This window comes from Chlamydotis macqueenii, chromosome 2 (assembly GCF_036417535.1).
Source record: "Chlamydotis macqueenii isolate bChlMac1 chromosome 2, bChlMac1.mat, whole genome shotgun sequence".
Lineage (NCBI taxonomy): Eukaryota > Metazoa > Chordata > Aves > Otidiformes > Otididae > Chlamydotis > Chlamydotis macqueenii.
In genome coordinates this window covers 142,617,556-142,634,586 of record NC_141557.1, presented here as the reverse complement: position 1 = coordinate 142,634,586, position 17,031 = coordinate 142,617,556, and the positions used below count along the sequence as shown (strand labels likewise).

Sequence of the window (17,031 nt, the reverse complement as noted above, 5' to 3'; positions counted from 1 at the left end):
ACCGGAACCAGAAACCAAAATTTGTCTTATTATGTTATGAGCTTTATGCAAGACTCCTATTCGGATATTTTTCACACACAGTTGACACAGACATACACTGACATTCAACCCCCGTGCGAAAAATTCTCACCTAAAATCTAAATCACTGAGGAATACACTTGGCTGAGGCTCTCGTAAGAATTTCCTTTTGTAGTTTATTTGTATCCTATGATTCTACTTTTTATATTTAAAAACCATGCTGATTTTTTATAGGTACTGTTACATGTTTCCTCCTGATTCACTCACTTGATTGACATGTTTTGTAACAGAAATGTTCTATTAGTCTAAAAATATTATAAATATAGTTGCATATTGGTTATTTCTACTTTTTTCTGATACTGTTTGTGTTAGGAATTCAAATAAACATGAGTTTTAAGAAAGCTGGGCCACACCTGTATGCTTTTTAATTACTAGATCTTTATTTTTTAAACAGCCTCATTATTAAAAAGTATACAAATTACTGTTCTATCCAAACAATTCACTCATAAAAAAAAAGTTTCACAGTTTATATTTGACTTGTTTTTATAAATCATATTTTTATTTACTTTATACTAAATTTTATTTTGAAAGTATGCAATATTTACCAAATGTACCTTAAAAAGAGGCTAATTCAGATGATGGCAATTAAGCACATTGCAACATTATTACATTTAGAAAGGACATCTCCAGACGAGATAATATTTCTCACAGTCACTCGGGTTACTTTATTTGCATCATCAGTTGACTTACAAAAGGAAGCCATTAACTTCACACATGTAGTTTCAGAAACGTCCAAAGTAGCTAAGTTACTGAGTTAAATTTTTTTTATCCTTACTATGAAAGGCAAAATTAGTTTTTCATTACACAATTACACACACAGCCAAAATAAATACATGCTAAATAATGGGTCAGGCTGTCTTTGCTCCGAAATGTAACACCTCCTGACATTGTAGTATAATGATTAGAGCGAGTTCATTCCACATTGTTTACAACATTCATGAGCATTTTAAATTATTAAGCAGCCCCTATCTTTTTACTTCTGTGATAGGATTGTTCCTGTCCGGATGATTTCCCTTTTTTAACAAACAGGAAATAAATTTGAGCAATGCTAGGAAAACTAGCATAACCAAGTCTCAGCTGTGCTCACCGTATGGTTGTCTCAACTTCATCGATGCAAACTACATCAACATGCTTGATGCTGAATTATCACCATCGGAACTGGTGGTAGTAACTAGTTGTGGTTCATCTTGGTTTTGATTGCATCAGTATTCTTACTGCAAAAGTACCACCAGTGGAGCCATGTTGCCAGCAGCACTGTAGGGGGAGATCCTCTTCAAACAGTTTCCCAATTCTTAAAAGACTATAATTTTCCATACTGTTCGTATTTTTAAAGTAACAGGAAGTAGGGTAAAACACACATTATTTTTATCATGCTAATTTAATCTCTTGCAGAAACAAATAAAACAACTGGGTCTTCAAATGGAAATTCAAATATAAAAAATAATTCTTTTTTTTTATGAGGACAGAGCTCACAGAGAGAAATGCTCTCACCTGCAGGAGAGATTTTTCATAAGCACATGAAGAAGGTGTGTAACAATTTTCCCCATACTAATTATATCTAAACTCATGACTCCATACTTTCCCTATACTTAAAAAGTGCACTGAACTCAAACTTTACTTCTCAGAATAAAATATAATGTTAATTTAGGTTGTAGCAGTATTTCTCCATATTAGATTAACAGTATTTGATAACGACTGAAAAGGTAAGAAATTTGTGCCTCAGAAACTGTATAAATAGTAGCTAATACTACTTCTGAGAGATAATGATAAGAGAATTTTGCAAAACTATCATAAAAAACAAAAATCAGTGCTAGAGAAAAGATCAGAATTCAATCCTGTATTTAAATCCTTCAACCTCTTAATTAAAGCTTATTAATTAACCATTAAGAGCTCAGAGCTACCGGGTACAAATGAGGGTTCTAAGAGACCAATGGCGGGCCAGCAGTAGGCCTGCTGATTCTGCTCTGCTGTTCATAATTCCGCAGAGTGGAAGCATGCGGTTACAGCAGGCCCTATAAGCTACCAGGGGCAGCAAGGACACTGTGACACTAAAGGCCAGAAACTATCCTAAAGACAGCTCTGAAATTCTCTTTTCTCAAAACCCTTGAATACTTTCCTCTGCCAAGATTATTATACCAGTTCATTAAAGCCATCTTCTGGAGTACTTCTCTTTGGAAAAATAGTAAATATAAACAGATTCTATTCACATTTGTTTTAACATAATTGCACTAAAACAAGTAGAACAAGTCTTAGTTCTGTTCTTCATCAACCAATTCTTTTCCTGTATAATAGTTCTCATGTTCATGCTTCCTATTTTTTCATGTTGTTGGGTAGGGCTCACAGATTACTATATTGTTATGTCATAATTTAAATAGCTGATAAATCTTTTTGTTTAAATCTACAGACGTAACCCCTGAGTGGGTTCAGCTCATCTCAGATGTTCCCTGCAAATCAAACTTGTCAGACTCTGACAGAAGGAAAACCTTTCTTTGTAGTGTTGCTTTCCCTTTGCCCCTTCTCACTGAGGTACCTTCAACTGCCAAGGCCTTTCAACATGGCCTATCCTAAATTAAAGACATTTTGGAATATAATTTGGAGAAAGAAATATCTATTAACAATCCTACTGCAGAACATGGTCAATCCCACCTAAAGAAAGTAAATTCAGATGTCCAAAATCAATTGCCATTCTTATTTTAGGTAAGTCTTTTGTATCCAGAATTTACTAGATATTACTATTAAAAGAAGGCACAACATCAGTACTGAAAAAATTTCTTATTCTTCATCCTGCTAATGTAACTAACCTGTTACAAGACGGTCTTTGTAACAGTAGGTTTCCAGCATTGGAAGTAGGATCTTAAATATGAACACACCAAAAAATTGATTATATATGCATATCTCTCTCATCTTTCCCTGGCCTCTAAAGCTGGAGTCAAAAGGGAGGCAAAAGTATTGCCTAGGACATAACAGCCAATACCTGAACAAATCACCAGAGGAGATAAAACTGTGATCCTAGGATTATCACAACTCATCAATATTACATGTTAAACCAAAGAAAGAATATTTATTTAGTGTATATAGGTAATTAACATTGTAATTGCTAGAAATTATACAGAATGGAGTCATAAATTCTGTAGTTAATCTTTTACAGAACAGCTTCCAACAGAATAGATAGTATAACATTTTCTTAAGAGATTTGATAGGGATACTGTAAAAGGGAAAATGCAGTGCCATCACCACATATTATGAAGCATGCCTGGAATATGTTTGTTACCTTAAATACACATTTAATCATATAATAGTTTGAGTTGGAAGGGACCTTTAAAGGGCATCTAGTCCAACCCCCCTGCAAGGAGCAGGGACATCTCCAAGCAGATCAGGTTGCTCAGAGCCCCGTCCATCCTGGCCCCAGGGATGGGGCATCCACCACCTCTCTGGGCAACCTGTGTTCCACCACCCTCAGTGTAAAAAAATTCTTCCTTATGCCTAGTTGAATCTACCTCCTTCTGTTTTGAAAGCATTACCCCTTGTCCTATCACAACAGGCCCTGCTGAAGAGTTTCTCCCCATCTTTCCTGTAGACCCCCTTGAGGTACTGGAAGACCGCTATCAGGTCTCCCTGGAGCCTCCTCTTCTCCAGGCTGAACAACTCTCTCTGCCTGTCCTCACAGGAGAGGTTCTCCAGCCCCCTGATCATCTTTGTGGCCCTCCTCTGGACCTTCTCCAACTGGTCCATGTCCTTCTTATATTGGGGGCTCCAGAGCTGGACACAGTACTCCAGGTGTGGTCTCATGAGAGCAGAGTAGAGGGGCAGAATCACCTCCCTCGACCTGCTGGCCACGTTTCTTTTAATGCAGCCCAGCATGCGGGGGCTGCATCAAATCATTGAGTCATGTTTGTGACAGATCAAAATCCCCAAGAGGCCACAAAAGAAACTGGATTTTTGTTTCTGTGAGACTGCTTTTTTTTTGCTCTGTGACAATCTTCACCGTCTGTTAATGTTATTCATAGATGAGACTTTGTACCCAGTAGTACTCATCCTCACCCCAGGCTTCTGATCAGCTCACCCTGGCACCATCTGTCTATGTTTGTTCTGAGTCCAAGATACTCCAGGAGCCACATCACTATGCATTTACTTCAAATTTCTCTCTATACAGAACATAATCAGAAAAACATCTTTAGGAAGAGATATGTGAATTTCCTTCTTATGTAATATCAGTATTACTTCCACTGTGATCATTGAAAGCCATCCATTAATTCACATATAAAAGCAAAAGGGAATGATTACACTGAAAAATTTAAAAATCCATTCATCTGTAAAACAGAAGACATGACTGCAGGTTTCACTATATAAATGTTTTGAAGATTATGCTCCTTTTGAAACACACCTGAGATGTTTTGGATATCTGTTCAGTCATTCTGAAATCTCTAAAACCAGAACTAGAGTGAGGACTACCACCACATTACAAAAATCTACACTTAGTGATAAAGTGATAAAGGACAACTGTCTCATCTAGTACATATTCCCCAGGTAAACACGGCAGTGCTCCACATTCTGTAGTCAGCTTTTCTAAATCAATCTGATTCTCTCCTGCCTTAAATAATGGAGGACAAATAGATATTTCTTTCCTCTAGCCTTGCTGCTCCTCCACACCTCTTCAATTAAGGAATGAATACTTCATTTTATTTTTATCTAATTAATTCACCAAACAGTCCAACTCTTCCTTATCGAAGGAAAAGAAGACTTTACTCACCCTCACTCTCTCTGAAACATGTAATACAATCAATCACCACAAATACATCAAAATAAAAGCATGTAACAGAGAGAGTAAACTCTTCCAAAGACAAACACAGCACTGATCTATAGCTATCAATTAAACAGAAATGTGTTGAAAGGAGTTGTGAGTTTAAAAGCATGTAACCAACATTTGAACTTTCTTCCAAAAAGCTCTGCAACTGGTAAGCCTGCTTGTATTTCCAGCAAGCCTAATTATGTTTCCTGACTCCAGGGGACAGGAATTCCCCAGATACTGATGACTGACAGGTCTGGCTCTGCTTTCAGCCCTCAAGTAAGCAAAAATACCCACTGCTATGTAAAATTCAGCATGAAAACCAACCGCTCTTTCCACCGGTATCATTGGCAGCTGGAAGTTCTCCATACTTCATACTAGCATTCAACTGGGTCATTTGTAGAGATCATTTGCACAGGTACAAAATACTCTCAGTACTTGCATTCAATAGCAAACATTAAGATGTAGGACTTAAACCACACAGGTAGCCTTTGTGAAGTGCCAAGCGTCTTTCAGTACCAAAGAACTCGATGGAGTTAAAAGGTGTCCATCAGCATTTCTAGAGTGACTGTCACGGACTGTTTTAGAACCTACTTCTTGGTTCTGAAATTGATTATTGATTCATGAACCTGATTTTTTCTTTTTTTACAATTTTATCCAACTTTTGAGGGTAGTTGCACTGTTACAATGTTATAATTGATTCAATCATGATCATTAAATCTCTCCTCTCTCCTGAATATTTAACACTGTTCATTATGCTCTTTCCATGTCATCAATCATACATGATAGAAAAGGCTGCTGGCGTTTATTCATTTTAAGAATAATCTCTACCCTTGGTGCAAAATAAAAATATTTAGAAACTTTTATATCTCAAATTACCATTCATTAAACTACCCTTTTGAAAGCCTTTTTTATTACACCAATCACTGATTTAAGAAGTCTGATGTATTTGATAAAGATCAATAAAAATCTTCAGTAAAGTCAATCTGTTTCAGAAAATGATGTTTCAACTTCTAAATAACCTTTTATACATCTCTGACTTCAAATTCTTGGTCAACTTTCTTCCCAGTTCACCCAGTAATTAAAGTCTCCTCATTTCTAATCACTTGGTAACATGTACAACAAAAGAAATTAAGGTATCTTTTGTTCATGCTTTCTTACTATCAGTTTATATGAAAAAAAAAAAACAAAACCAAACAGAGATTGCTCTAGGAGAAAGCTACTGCTCTGCAAAAATCAAACAAGCCATCACATGCATTAGCCCTGTCCTTACTCATGTGCGATGCTCAATATTCTGGGATTTTATTCCACTTTGGTAAAAGCTATTCTGAGTTTTTCCAGGTGAAATGTTAAGAGGATGAAAGAGGTCAGAAGAAGGTAAGAAGGAGGGATAAATTGAGGAGAGATGCTGAAGGACTCTTTTAACCTGTAGTCTCATGCAAAAGGTCTAGAGAACCTTCCCTAGCCCTTTGCCTATAATACTAAGTGAGTCTATTTAAGATTTGAGCACAACAGGGAGCTCAAGTCAGCAGTTTTAATGTGAAAACAGAAGCTGTAATGCCAAAATGAGCCCAAGTTAACCGTGCCATAAAAATATTGCCCAAGTGATGAAGATAAACATGTCTCTGCTGTCTTGCGTGAGCACTTCCTGAAAATACTCATTACATTTACAGTGCTACTAGGCTAGAAACATGATTCACAGAAGCATCTTTTCAGGGAAGAGACTTAAGACACACACTATATATATCTGTATGTGCACGCATGTGCGTGTGTGTGAATATATATTTTTTTTTCTATATCTATATCAATTCCATTTAAGTCACAAGTTCTAACATCTGTTGATTTTGTGAGTCTGACTGCTAAGCTTCTTATATTTTCCTGGAAACCTCAGCGAAAAAAAGAACACTAACTAATAAGAATCTATTTTAACACATTTTAAACTAGATAATACAGATAACACCATTATGTGTTGAGCTGTTCTTCAAATCCACTAGTATCAACTGAAATTTAAAATGTTTCAACATCACAAAAATTGGTGAATATCTCACTAAGGCAAACATCGCAGACTGAAGACATTAAAGCGTTTGCTTTCAGAAGTTCATGACCATCAACATCCCTGATGATACAAGTGGCAGCCACTACAATAATTGTAAGACATGAATCGTGTGTAATTAGTGTTTTCGACAGCTCAGCCTCATGGTCCCATGTTCATATATATGCATCTTAGAAAATACTGACAACTGATTTCCATGGGGAAGAAAACTAATAGAGTGGGCAAGCTCCGAGAGCCAAAAGAAAATACACTGGGAGATAAAACTTGCCAGAGAAAGATGGACACAGACATCTTTGAAATAGAAAAATGGAAATCTTGAATTTGGAAAAGACAGTCTATGAAAATGTTTCTTCTAACCAGAGCCCAGAAGTACTTCAGTTAGTGATGACAATTGCACACTGCAGATCTCAATTTTCCACACACTGCAGGGGTTCTATCTGCATGTTTACTCTACAGTACAGATCTCTGTGTATAAGGAAACAATAAACAACCCTTTCTGCTTTCACAGTCACAAATAAAACAAACATACAACTTCATACTCTCTTGCTGACTTCAGATCCTTCCTCGTACATGGCTGTATTTTTTATTTACAAGGACATTTAAGACACTTTTTTTCATACACTCAAAAAATGTAAAAGCTTTGTTAATTGTGTTCTACATTGCAAGAAAAAAAACCCCACATTTCCTTTTAGAGATTTGTGATATCTGTTACCTCATTAATTACCACATCTTGGTCTGACTCAAGTTGTTATTGAAAGTACTATCACCATTTCTACCTGGTCTTCAAATTGTGGCAGGATGAAGAGTTGTTAACAGAATGCAGTAATCCTTCCAATTCTCTCCTCCAGCCTATTGAGGGGGAGTAGGTGAGCGACTGTGTGGTGCTTAGTTGCCAGCTGGGGTTAAACGATGACACCAAATCACATCATTACACCTCCAGATCATACACCAAACACAGTCTGGCTCTACCATATGGTTTTCTCCTTTAGGTTTCAGACTAGGATTCTGACTATGCAGGAATGCTGCAGAACTGCTGAGCTCCCAAGCTTCCCTTCAGTTTCAAGCACCTTAACTGTATTTCCATATGGTGAAGTTTTTATACTGAGCCTATATTCCAAATGGGACTATTGAATCAGCAAGAAATAATTACTAGAGGGCAAAGAACTATTTAAAGCAAGTGACTTAGATAATATAGAGCCCATGGAAATTCAGACATTGGTATTCACTGTGTTCACAAGGAGAATCCTGAACCTGGTCATTATTCATCAGTGTGATACCACTTCCTGTATTCTTTATTTTTTGTATCTTCTTTGGAAAAAAAAATAAAAACTTCCATCATGGTCAGTGCCAAAATGAGTGGATAGCCTCTATGTCTTGCAAGAACCCCATTTGTGACTGGCATGAAGGCAGGTTCCATTGGAGACTGAGGCCACTGATTCAGCTGCATGCTTAACGTGCTTTCCTCTTATTCTAGTAAGAGTATCACGCCTGTCCTAAGCAACAGCTTAAACCAGCATTTTCTAAATCTGTTTGCTTATCTCATTCAGACAACCTGCCATCCCTCTAGGGGTACTGTCCATTTCTTTTGGAAAGCAGTTCAAAGCAGGATGTTGTCAGCATATTAGTAATAACACAGCCTGTGACATCCATAAACTCTGAGAAATTTCAAAAATTATAACAGAGAAAATACTCTCACACAAAGCTTTTAGGAGTTGCTGTAATTGTGTTACAACATATTGCAGTCTGTATTGTCTAGATAGAAATGGGTTTATTTGCGCATACAGAAACATTCTGTTCTTCCATCATACAAGTTTTTTTAAACTTCTTACTATGCTGCGTAACACAAAATATCTAGAGATTTTAGTATACTGAATAGTAGGATATAGCACCATTTCATCCCTATCTTATAAATTAGTGGAATTATTTTCCTTTATTACCGTTTTATCCAATTTCTTATTTGAGTAAAGTACGTATACTTGGATTATCTCAGTTTTGGGGCTTTTCTCATCTTCTTTTTGCCCATAATGCTAAGTGCTGCCCAGCTAAAGATTTTTGGTTGTGTTCTTCTCTTTCTACTTGCAAGTCTGGTTTTCAACACCAGATGCTTGAAGAATTCCTCATTTTACCATATTACTTGATTTTTGTTTAAAGATTACTTTTTTTTTTCACAAACAGACATTTTCTTAAACAACAGGTTCCTCATATTGTCCCTGAGAATTTTCAAATTCCTTATTAATAAGTTTTCTTAATTTATCATGAATATGAAATCTATTATCTTTGAACTACCACATTCTGTGAGCTCATCTGCAGATTTACAAATCGGTATACATTTTAGTATTAAAATAGATCAGTTGGATTCCAAGCTAAATATAGAAATATATTTCTTATTACGACTATATTTACCTCTCCCCAACATATTTATTGTTGCCTTCTGATAAAACTGAGTTCCACCATATTATTCATGACTACTATCTTGACCTCACTAACATTGTGAACAACCTAACCAACATAAGTCTTTCTTGTATCAAATATTGTGAGGAAAAAATCTGAAAAAAAAGTCCAGGGCATTTTTACAGGTCGAGCAACCATAATCTTATGCTGCAAATGATAAATAATTTCTGCTGTGTGATTCTCATGACTGACCACGACTCTTCCAGTTACGAGACTGTTAAATTTAGGTACCTTGTATTTACTTTATTATGAAGACAAAAACAGTTTTCTAGTTAAGAAGTTGTTTTGTGGATTTATATATTAATTGAAAATAGCTACAATCTCCTTGTTTATTTTTTAACACTGCAAATTATCATTTTATTTTTAGCTCATTTACTCTCCGTTTTCTTTCCATATTACTGCCTAAGAAAATAAACACCGTAGAGTGCTAGACTTCTCATGACTCCAATTTCACAAGTATATTGGCTGCAGATACATATTTTTCGCTTTAAAAAAAAATATTCCTTCAAGTGGAAGGCGTTATTTTCAACAGGTTCTATTAAAAACCATACTGAACAGGAACAACACATACTGCAAATAAAATGGCTAACTATATATAGTGTAAATTTCATTAAATAGTTCTTTATGCTGGCTTCCTATCACATTTGGAGTAAATAATCTGAAGAAATTCAAATTTTTTTTAAGTAAAATTGGACAGACAGACATATCTTGAAATCCATTACAGACTCAGATACTGACAATGATTTCAGGTGGAAAACATCCCGATATGTATGGATAATGGTAAAAATTTCTTCTTCAGACATACAGAGTTCCATGCTGCTCCCCAGTGTCCCACAATGCTTCCAGGTACAACAGTTCTCTGCAAGCCACTAAAGTCAGAAAAATCATTTAAATAAAGAAGTTACACCCTTAGTACTTCTATTTTATTTTCTATTTTCTCCCTGAAAGTTACAATACTCACAAAAATAAATCCTTTTCATTAATTCATTAATGAAATTATCAGAAATAAACAGTGTTGGAAGACACTTTTTAAAAAGTCACTTAGTCCATTCTCTTGTCCCAGTGCAGGACCAGCTACACTTGCGTCTCTTCTAACAGATATTGGCCAAACCCACTCCTTAAGATTTTCAGTGACACAGCTTCCACACAAGCCCTAGGCAAACTATGCAAGCATTTTAAGTTTTCTTTCCATTAAAAAGTTTTCCCTACCAAGCTGAATCCTCCCTGATGCAAATTAAGTTTGCTTCTTTCTGCTTCACCAGCAGAAGCATGAAGGAGATATTATTTCCTTCCATTTTTCAGCAACTTTCTGCATAATTAAAGATTTGTCCATCTCTGTCCCCCGGGATTTTCTTTTCACGAGGCTAAATCACCTCATACAATTCAATTTTTCCTTATACATCCATGTTTCTTAGATATCTGATTAATCATTCTTATTGCTCTCCACTGAATCCCAGCTGCTGCATATCATTTTTGAAGGACAGCGTTCAAAAGAGGGCATGCTATTCCAGGTGAGACCTTACCAAAGCTTAGGAGAGTGAAAACTTCTTCACAGCACTTCCAGGCTAGTGTCTATACATTCCAGTATGATATTTATCTCTTTCACAACACCAGCTCCTGCTCAACTTACACGCTATTATGGCTCACAGAGTCTCTGCCAAAGAACTTCTACTCACAGCATTTTTCTCTATCCTGTGTCAACCACATAAACTATCCCTACATAACTACACCACCTTGCATTTATCCTTTAGAATGGCATCATAACCATAGCTTGGATTTTTCAGGATAATTTTGGAATATAATCCTGCTATTAGATGTTACACTTCTCCCAGCCTTGTGCATCTGTGAAAAATACACAGCTGAATACATTTCTTAGTTATTTAATAAAAACAATGAACAAAGCCAGTTACCAAAGAGACTATTGCTCAAAAAAATCCTTCTGTAATAACAGCAACCATTTATAAACACTTTTTGGCAACTATAATTCAACTGTTTACACTGAGTGTAGAGTATTTTCAGTTTCTTCAAAGCCATATGCTTCATACGTACAACACTGGTAAACAGAACAAACTTTGCTGCATTAAGGAAACTGGGAATACAAAGGAGGTACTGAGGTGTTGTGAACAAAATGTCATAGTGCCAGTACCTAAAGAAAAACTTCACTATTAACATTATATGCAACTTTATGAGAACTTAAGTGAGGATATCAGAAACGTTTCTCCGTTTAACTTTGTGAAAAATTCTCACTGTGTATCCTCAAAAAATAATTCACAGCCTTCATGGCCTGCAAGAATGAAACTCCACTTAAATATACAAATTGTAAAATAAACAAAAACTGATTCTGACTGGAAAATAATTAATAACAAATAATATGCATGTTTTAAACCAGTTATGCATGGGTTCAAAAGGAAACATTTCTTTTATCATGTGAACTTATAAGGCATTCCCCCTTAGAAGAAAGAAAAGACAGCAACTTAACTGTTTGAAACTTAAATAATATCAGAAGTCACATTTTAAGAATTTGAAAACTTGAAATAATAAATATTTTTAGTTTCTCATTATGAAAACAATATTTTCAGCTCCATACCTTAAGTTCTACTCTCAGACTGAATGTCCTAGCTTTGCCAGTTTCTGGTAAATGTTAAAATTTCCAGATAGCAAGAAAAGAAAAATTTTTCATATGGCTGTCATACTGGCTTAGCACTGTAAAAGGTCCATGGATGAAATACTGGCCCCATCAAAGTTAGAATTCCCTCCGCTTTGACAGAACCAAGATTTCACCTTATATCTGCTAAAGTTTTGAAACTTCACAGATATTTTAGAAGCATGAAAAAAAAAAAATGAAATTACATTTTCCTGGTCCTCAAAAAGCTGTTCATACATATTATGTAGATTTGTACAGCATTCTATGCATGACCAATATGACAATACCATGCATGGGCATAGACATGCTATATATAATACTACATGTCTTATCATTCCAGCTCCTCATGCACAGAAAACACCACTTCACGGGGAGTTTCACATATGGAGCATTTGCAGAAAAAGGCAAAGGGAGCAGTAGTAACTCCTCAGATTGGATTCCAATGTAATCACTGAGGTTAGTGATAAGGAGAGTACAACGTGATTTTCAGTTTTCCCTTTGCAAATGAGAGGTTGGAAAGCAAACAGTGTCAGCTTGTAAAATGCCCTCAGCCAGATGTTCTAAACGGGCAATTATTTCAAACATACTCTCCAGTATGTTCTAATGCTATACAGACATTACTTAGTCTACAGAGAGCAGCTTACTTACGTCTGGGGCTCCTTCTCATTTTGTTGTTTTTGCTGTGGTTGAAGAACGTTATTTACCAGCTCAGTGATCCCACTAAAGGGAAACCACCTGTTTAAATAAGCAAATAATGTGACTGAATAACCAATAAAACCACACTAGTTTAAATGTTTTCTTATCCAACGTCAATAGAAATACACAGGCGGAAAAGCTGGAGCCAATGGGAATGTTAACTGCAGTACTAAGTCAGCCACTAAGGATGTAAGGGAAATAAAGTTTTACAGGTCACCAGTTCACAAGCAGGCAGCAAGAACCTACATCCAGCTAACAGGTGGATGAAGTAAGAAGCTGCAGGCAGCTCTCTTACAAGCCAGTCAGGAAGCAGATGACAAACTACCTGCAGCCTGTCAGGTATTAGTGAAGGCTAATACCATCGAAGGTGCAGAAAGCAGAACATGGCAAAGGTAGAAAAGTCAAGCCTACGGCATTTTTAAGATGTTTTACTTACTGTGTCAGCTGTGGTTTTTGCTCTTCTTTGACCCTAAAAAGATAAGTTTGCACAACTGAGTGCAACGTGTTGGAAAACAACTACCCTGAATTTCTATAATCTGTATCAAATGGGCAAGGGGAAGTTCTTACTGTGAATTAAAGAGAATTCATTTAATATTTGTCATATATTTATATTAAGTTGTATTCTGTGCTTATTTCCAGTTAGGATTAAAAATGGGGAATGCCAAGTATCTAAAACTTCCAGTTACAAAATGAAATCAGTAATGTTCTATAACTAGCTTCCAATCCTTTGGACAGAATATCGTGTTAGAACATTTCCAGCAAAATATTCAGCAAAGGAAGGTGTTTTGATTATGTTAACTATAATCTATTTTTTTTTCCGTATTTACAATCAAATTGCCTACCATAATTAAAGGTGAATTTATAACATGTAACGTGCCATTCTAAATGCAATATCCTGAACTAATAGATTAAAAGAAAACCTGCACTATATTTATTAACCTACAATGATAACAAGATCTGCATACAACATAACTCCAAAAACCAAGGAGGGAAAGCTAAGGAGTTTTATTCTGAGTAAAATTTACTAGGACTTGCTAAAAGAAATAACTAGATCATACATACAGTAGCTCTGTATAGGACTGATTAATATTTGTCCATTCTCTTTAGGAAAATAGTCTAGCTGTATTACATGCTTTAATTTGAGTGAGTAAGTCAGTGTTCTATGCAATTCCTCTCCACCAAACTCAAGAATGGAAACATACACTCACAGGAATATTTACATCCTCTAATTGCAGATATGTGTATTAAATATTAAGCTAGGATCTGGCTTCCCTGTATGTTCAAAAAACCCAAGCAGGTTCTTAAATAGATAATCTGAATGTCCCTGTAGAGAATAGTCTCTTACCTAAATAAACAGGGAGTGCAGGCTCCCAATTTAAGCAGATACTTAATGCTGGGCAGAAAATTAAAGCTCACCAAAACAGCTCCACATGATATCACAGTGAATACCTCCATAAACAGGATTCAGTGACTACACAAGAACTAAGTAAGTGGATAGGTGGACACTAAGACACACTAAAAACTTTCCAAAACTGACTACAGAAAGGGAAAACTGAACATGCAGCACACAGTAAAAAGTCTTCTAGTATGGTTTTGCCTTTTCAGCACTTTAGAAATTTATATACAAAGAAATGTTCTAGGACAAAAAAAATTTAAAAACCACACAATGCCCCCACCATAAAAAACCCACCAAGCAGATATACTCCAAAATTAAGAGATACGAAAAGAAAGATTTCTCATGCAGTTGCAATTCCACTCTACCATGCATCCTAATCATAATACTATCTTTCACCAAGAGATTCCATACTATTTTTTCGACACAGGAAATTCAAAGGAGGAGGGATGGGAGCGGCAGGAAACCAACGTATATCCATACTTTCTTCACTGGGAAGCTTAGGACATTTAACTCAGATACCCCAACATTAAGAGCATAAAAGCTTTATATGGTCAACTGGGAGAAGAAAACACTCCCAGACAATGATTGAGAGCTCCTAAGTCAAATGCCTAGAGCTAGATAGCGTAAATATCACCCCCCTCGTAACTGGACAAAGAAAACTGCGTATGCAGCTAATCCATGGTTCCTTAGATTCCTCTCCATACATGACTCCCAAACATATTTACTGGACACTTCAAGCTATTACTTCATTGTGAATTTTTCTATTAAACTAAACAGAGGAAATCTGAGCACATCACATAATCAGATTCAACTTGGATAGTGACCATTGTCATTTTTTTCCACATGTGGAACTGAAGTCAAATCAGAGTAAGATCAAAATTGCCATAGTGCACACTAATTCTGAATGTGCCATTTGAAATATTTGTTTTGTTTTGTTTTTCAAGAGGATCTAGCCTCTTTATATAATAGTATATGTTTGGTAACTTCCATTGCAGCTGCAAACCCTTGGTACTTTTGAAAACCTTACAATCAGATATTCAGTTCAGCACCATTTAAAAAAAAAAAATGCCCATTAGTAGACACTTAGAAAGTTTGCATTTAAAATTATTTTCCCAGTATTTTATAGGAACACTGTGTTCTAAGTCAGGATATAATTTGACCCCACAATTCAAAATATGTCTCCTATGAAATAATCTTTTCTCCTCCTACAACTCTGTGTCTCACTATGCGATTTCCAAGACTGCAGTTACATGAGGACAACAGCTTCCATTATTATATAACTGTGACGCATTCCTTGAGCACTCTCCATACATCCTTCAGTCCCTGGATTAGGCAATGAACTTCCTTGACTTTACAACAACCATGGAGGGCAAGCTACAATTTAAAAAGAAATAATGAAAAAAATCTATTGAAAAGAAAAGGTTCTACCACATGAAATTAAACTAACATTGATGTTGTGGATCAACAGGCCTGGACCCTTCAGGTCTACAGTACAGACATTTATCTTTCAAGGTCAAGGAACAGGTAGGGATTCTGGATCTAAATCAGCAAACCACAGGCTAATGCCCCCTACTCTTTTTCCAAAGGACTCTTCTCTCAGATGAAATTAGGAGTAGAAGTTGTAGTAACTGATAGAAATAATGACATACTAGATGAAATACACAGAATGTATTTTTAATAAAACTGTGGTTTAATAGCTTTGTCTAGGAAAAAAAAAAAAAAAAAAAAGAGAGGACTGAAGACATTCCAGATTCTTAAATTCTGTCTACATACAGATGTACAGTTGTACTTCCTTTGGTTACAAGAACTGCTTTGTGTTGTAATAGAACATGTACTCCCATATAAATGCATTGCTTTCTCCCTTCCTTTCAAAAATCAGCAGCTAATAATTGCTTAATAAGATTGGATTGACAGGTCAAAAACCCCTCAAGCCTCTATCTGCTCAACAAACTAACTGAAAAACCCCAAGCAGTATGACTACATTCTGCTTTTTCCAGACCAGCTTCTCACATCTTTTCAACCTTATCCTCTAAAAACTCTGCCAAGAACAATGCCAGTTCCAGTTCTCCACTAGAAACAATTTCCAATTGATACTTGTTTACTAAAACCACCATCAGGCTGCAGATAACGTGTCTGATCAACAGTGACTGGGGCAATGCATTCTAACAGTGAAGAATATTAAATACTCCGCCACATATTTTCAATTTTTATTATTTCTGTCATTACAGGAATTCACTTTACACTCTGCACAAAGACCAAATTAATTATAAAATGTTAAAAGAGTCTGAAGCCTTCATCACAACTTTTTTGCATAGATCATAACTCCATATGCTGCTTCACTTGAAAACAAGCCAGGATTTTTCTACTTGTCAACAATAAAGAATTTTTGAGCCTTGCACTTTGTCATTGGGAAACATTCATGCACTTTGTGCTTTGAAACATTCATAGTACCATTCCTCCTGTGTTCCTCTGCAAGCCTACACAGTGCAAGTGCCAGATCCCTTTGATCTTTTCCAGGTAACATCATTAGCTTAGATCTCAAATCTCAGAAAACACTTTTTCTTGTTAGATCCTCTCCAGGTACTAAAAATTTCCTCAAAGATCACGGCTAGTCCCACTGGCACAGAGAATGAATAGGACAGAATAGGAAGAAGAGGGAAGAGAACAAGAAAAATGGAAGCAGGAGAAGAGGGAGTAAAAACATTAACACAAAAATTTTCTTAGCCCTTTAAACTCCTGATACTTTTCTATTTGTTAATCTACTGCCATCAGTAAAAGCCCTTCTCTAAAATCTACTATGCTAAAACCATAAGCTATCGTTCCCAAAAGATGCGTTGGTCACAGTTAAACCAACAAGCACTCTTTGACCAGACCTCTCCTCTAATTCCACATACTTGAGTGCACAGCCACAAAAACATGTGGGCAGA

General features: G+C 36.0%; 1 protein-coding gene across 10 annotated transcripts in view; it reads right to left on the bottom strand.

Moving 5' to 3' along the window:
• The window catches only part of RIMS2 (regulating synaptic membrane exocytosis 2), a 473,080-nt gene that overhangs the window by 396,656 nt on the left and 59,393 nt on the right, over positions 1–17,031 (bottom strand). For 3 of the 10 annotated variants that reach the window (XM_086741147.1, XM_086741150.1, XM_086741149.1), the window contains exons 2-3: positions 13,145–13,177; positions 12,661–12,747 (exon numbers count right to left, since the gene is read on the bottom strand). The exons of the other annotated variants lie outside the window; for them this stretch is intronic. In XM_086741147.1, the coding sequence (XP_086597273.1) occupies positions 12,661–12,747; positions 13,145–13,177 (120 nt within the window). The remainder of the gene's footprint in view (positions 1–12,660; positions 12,748–13,144; positions 13,178–17,031) is intronic. 10 annotated transcript variants of the gene reach the window in all.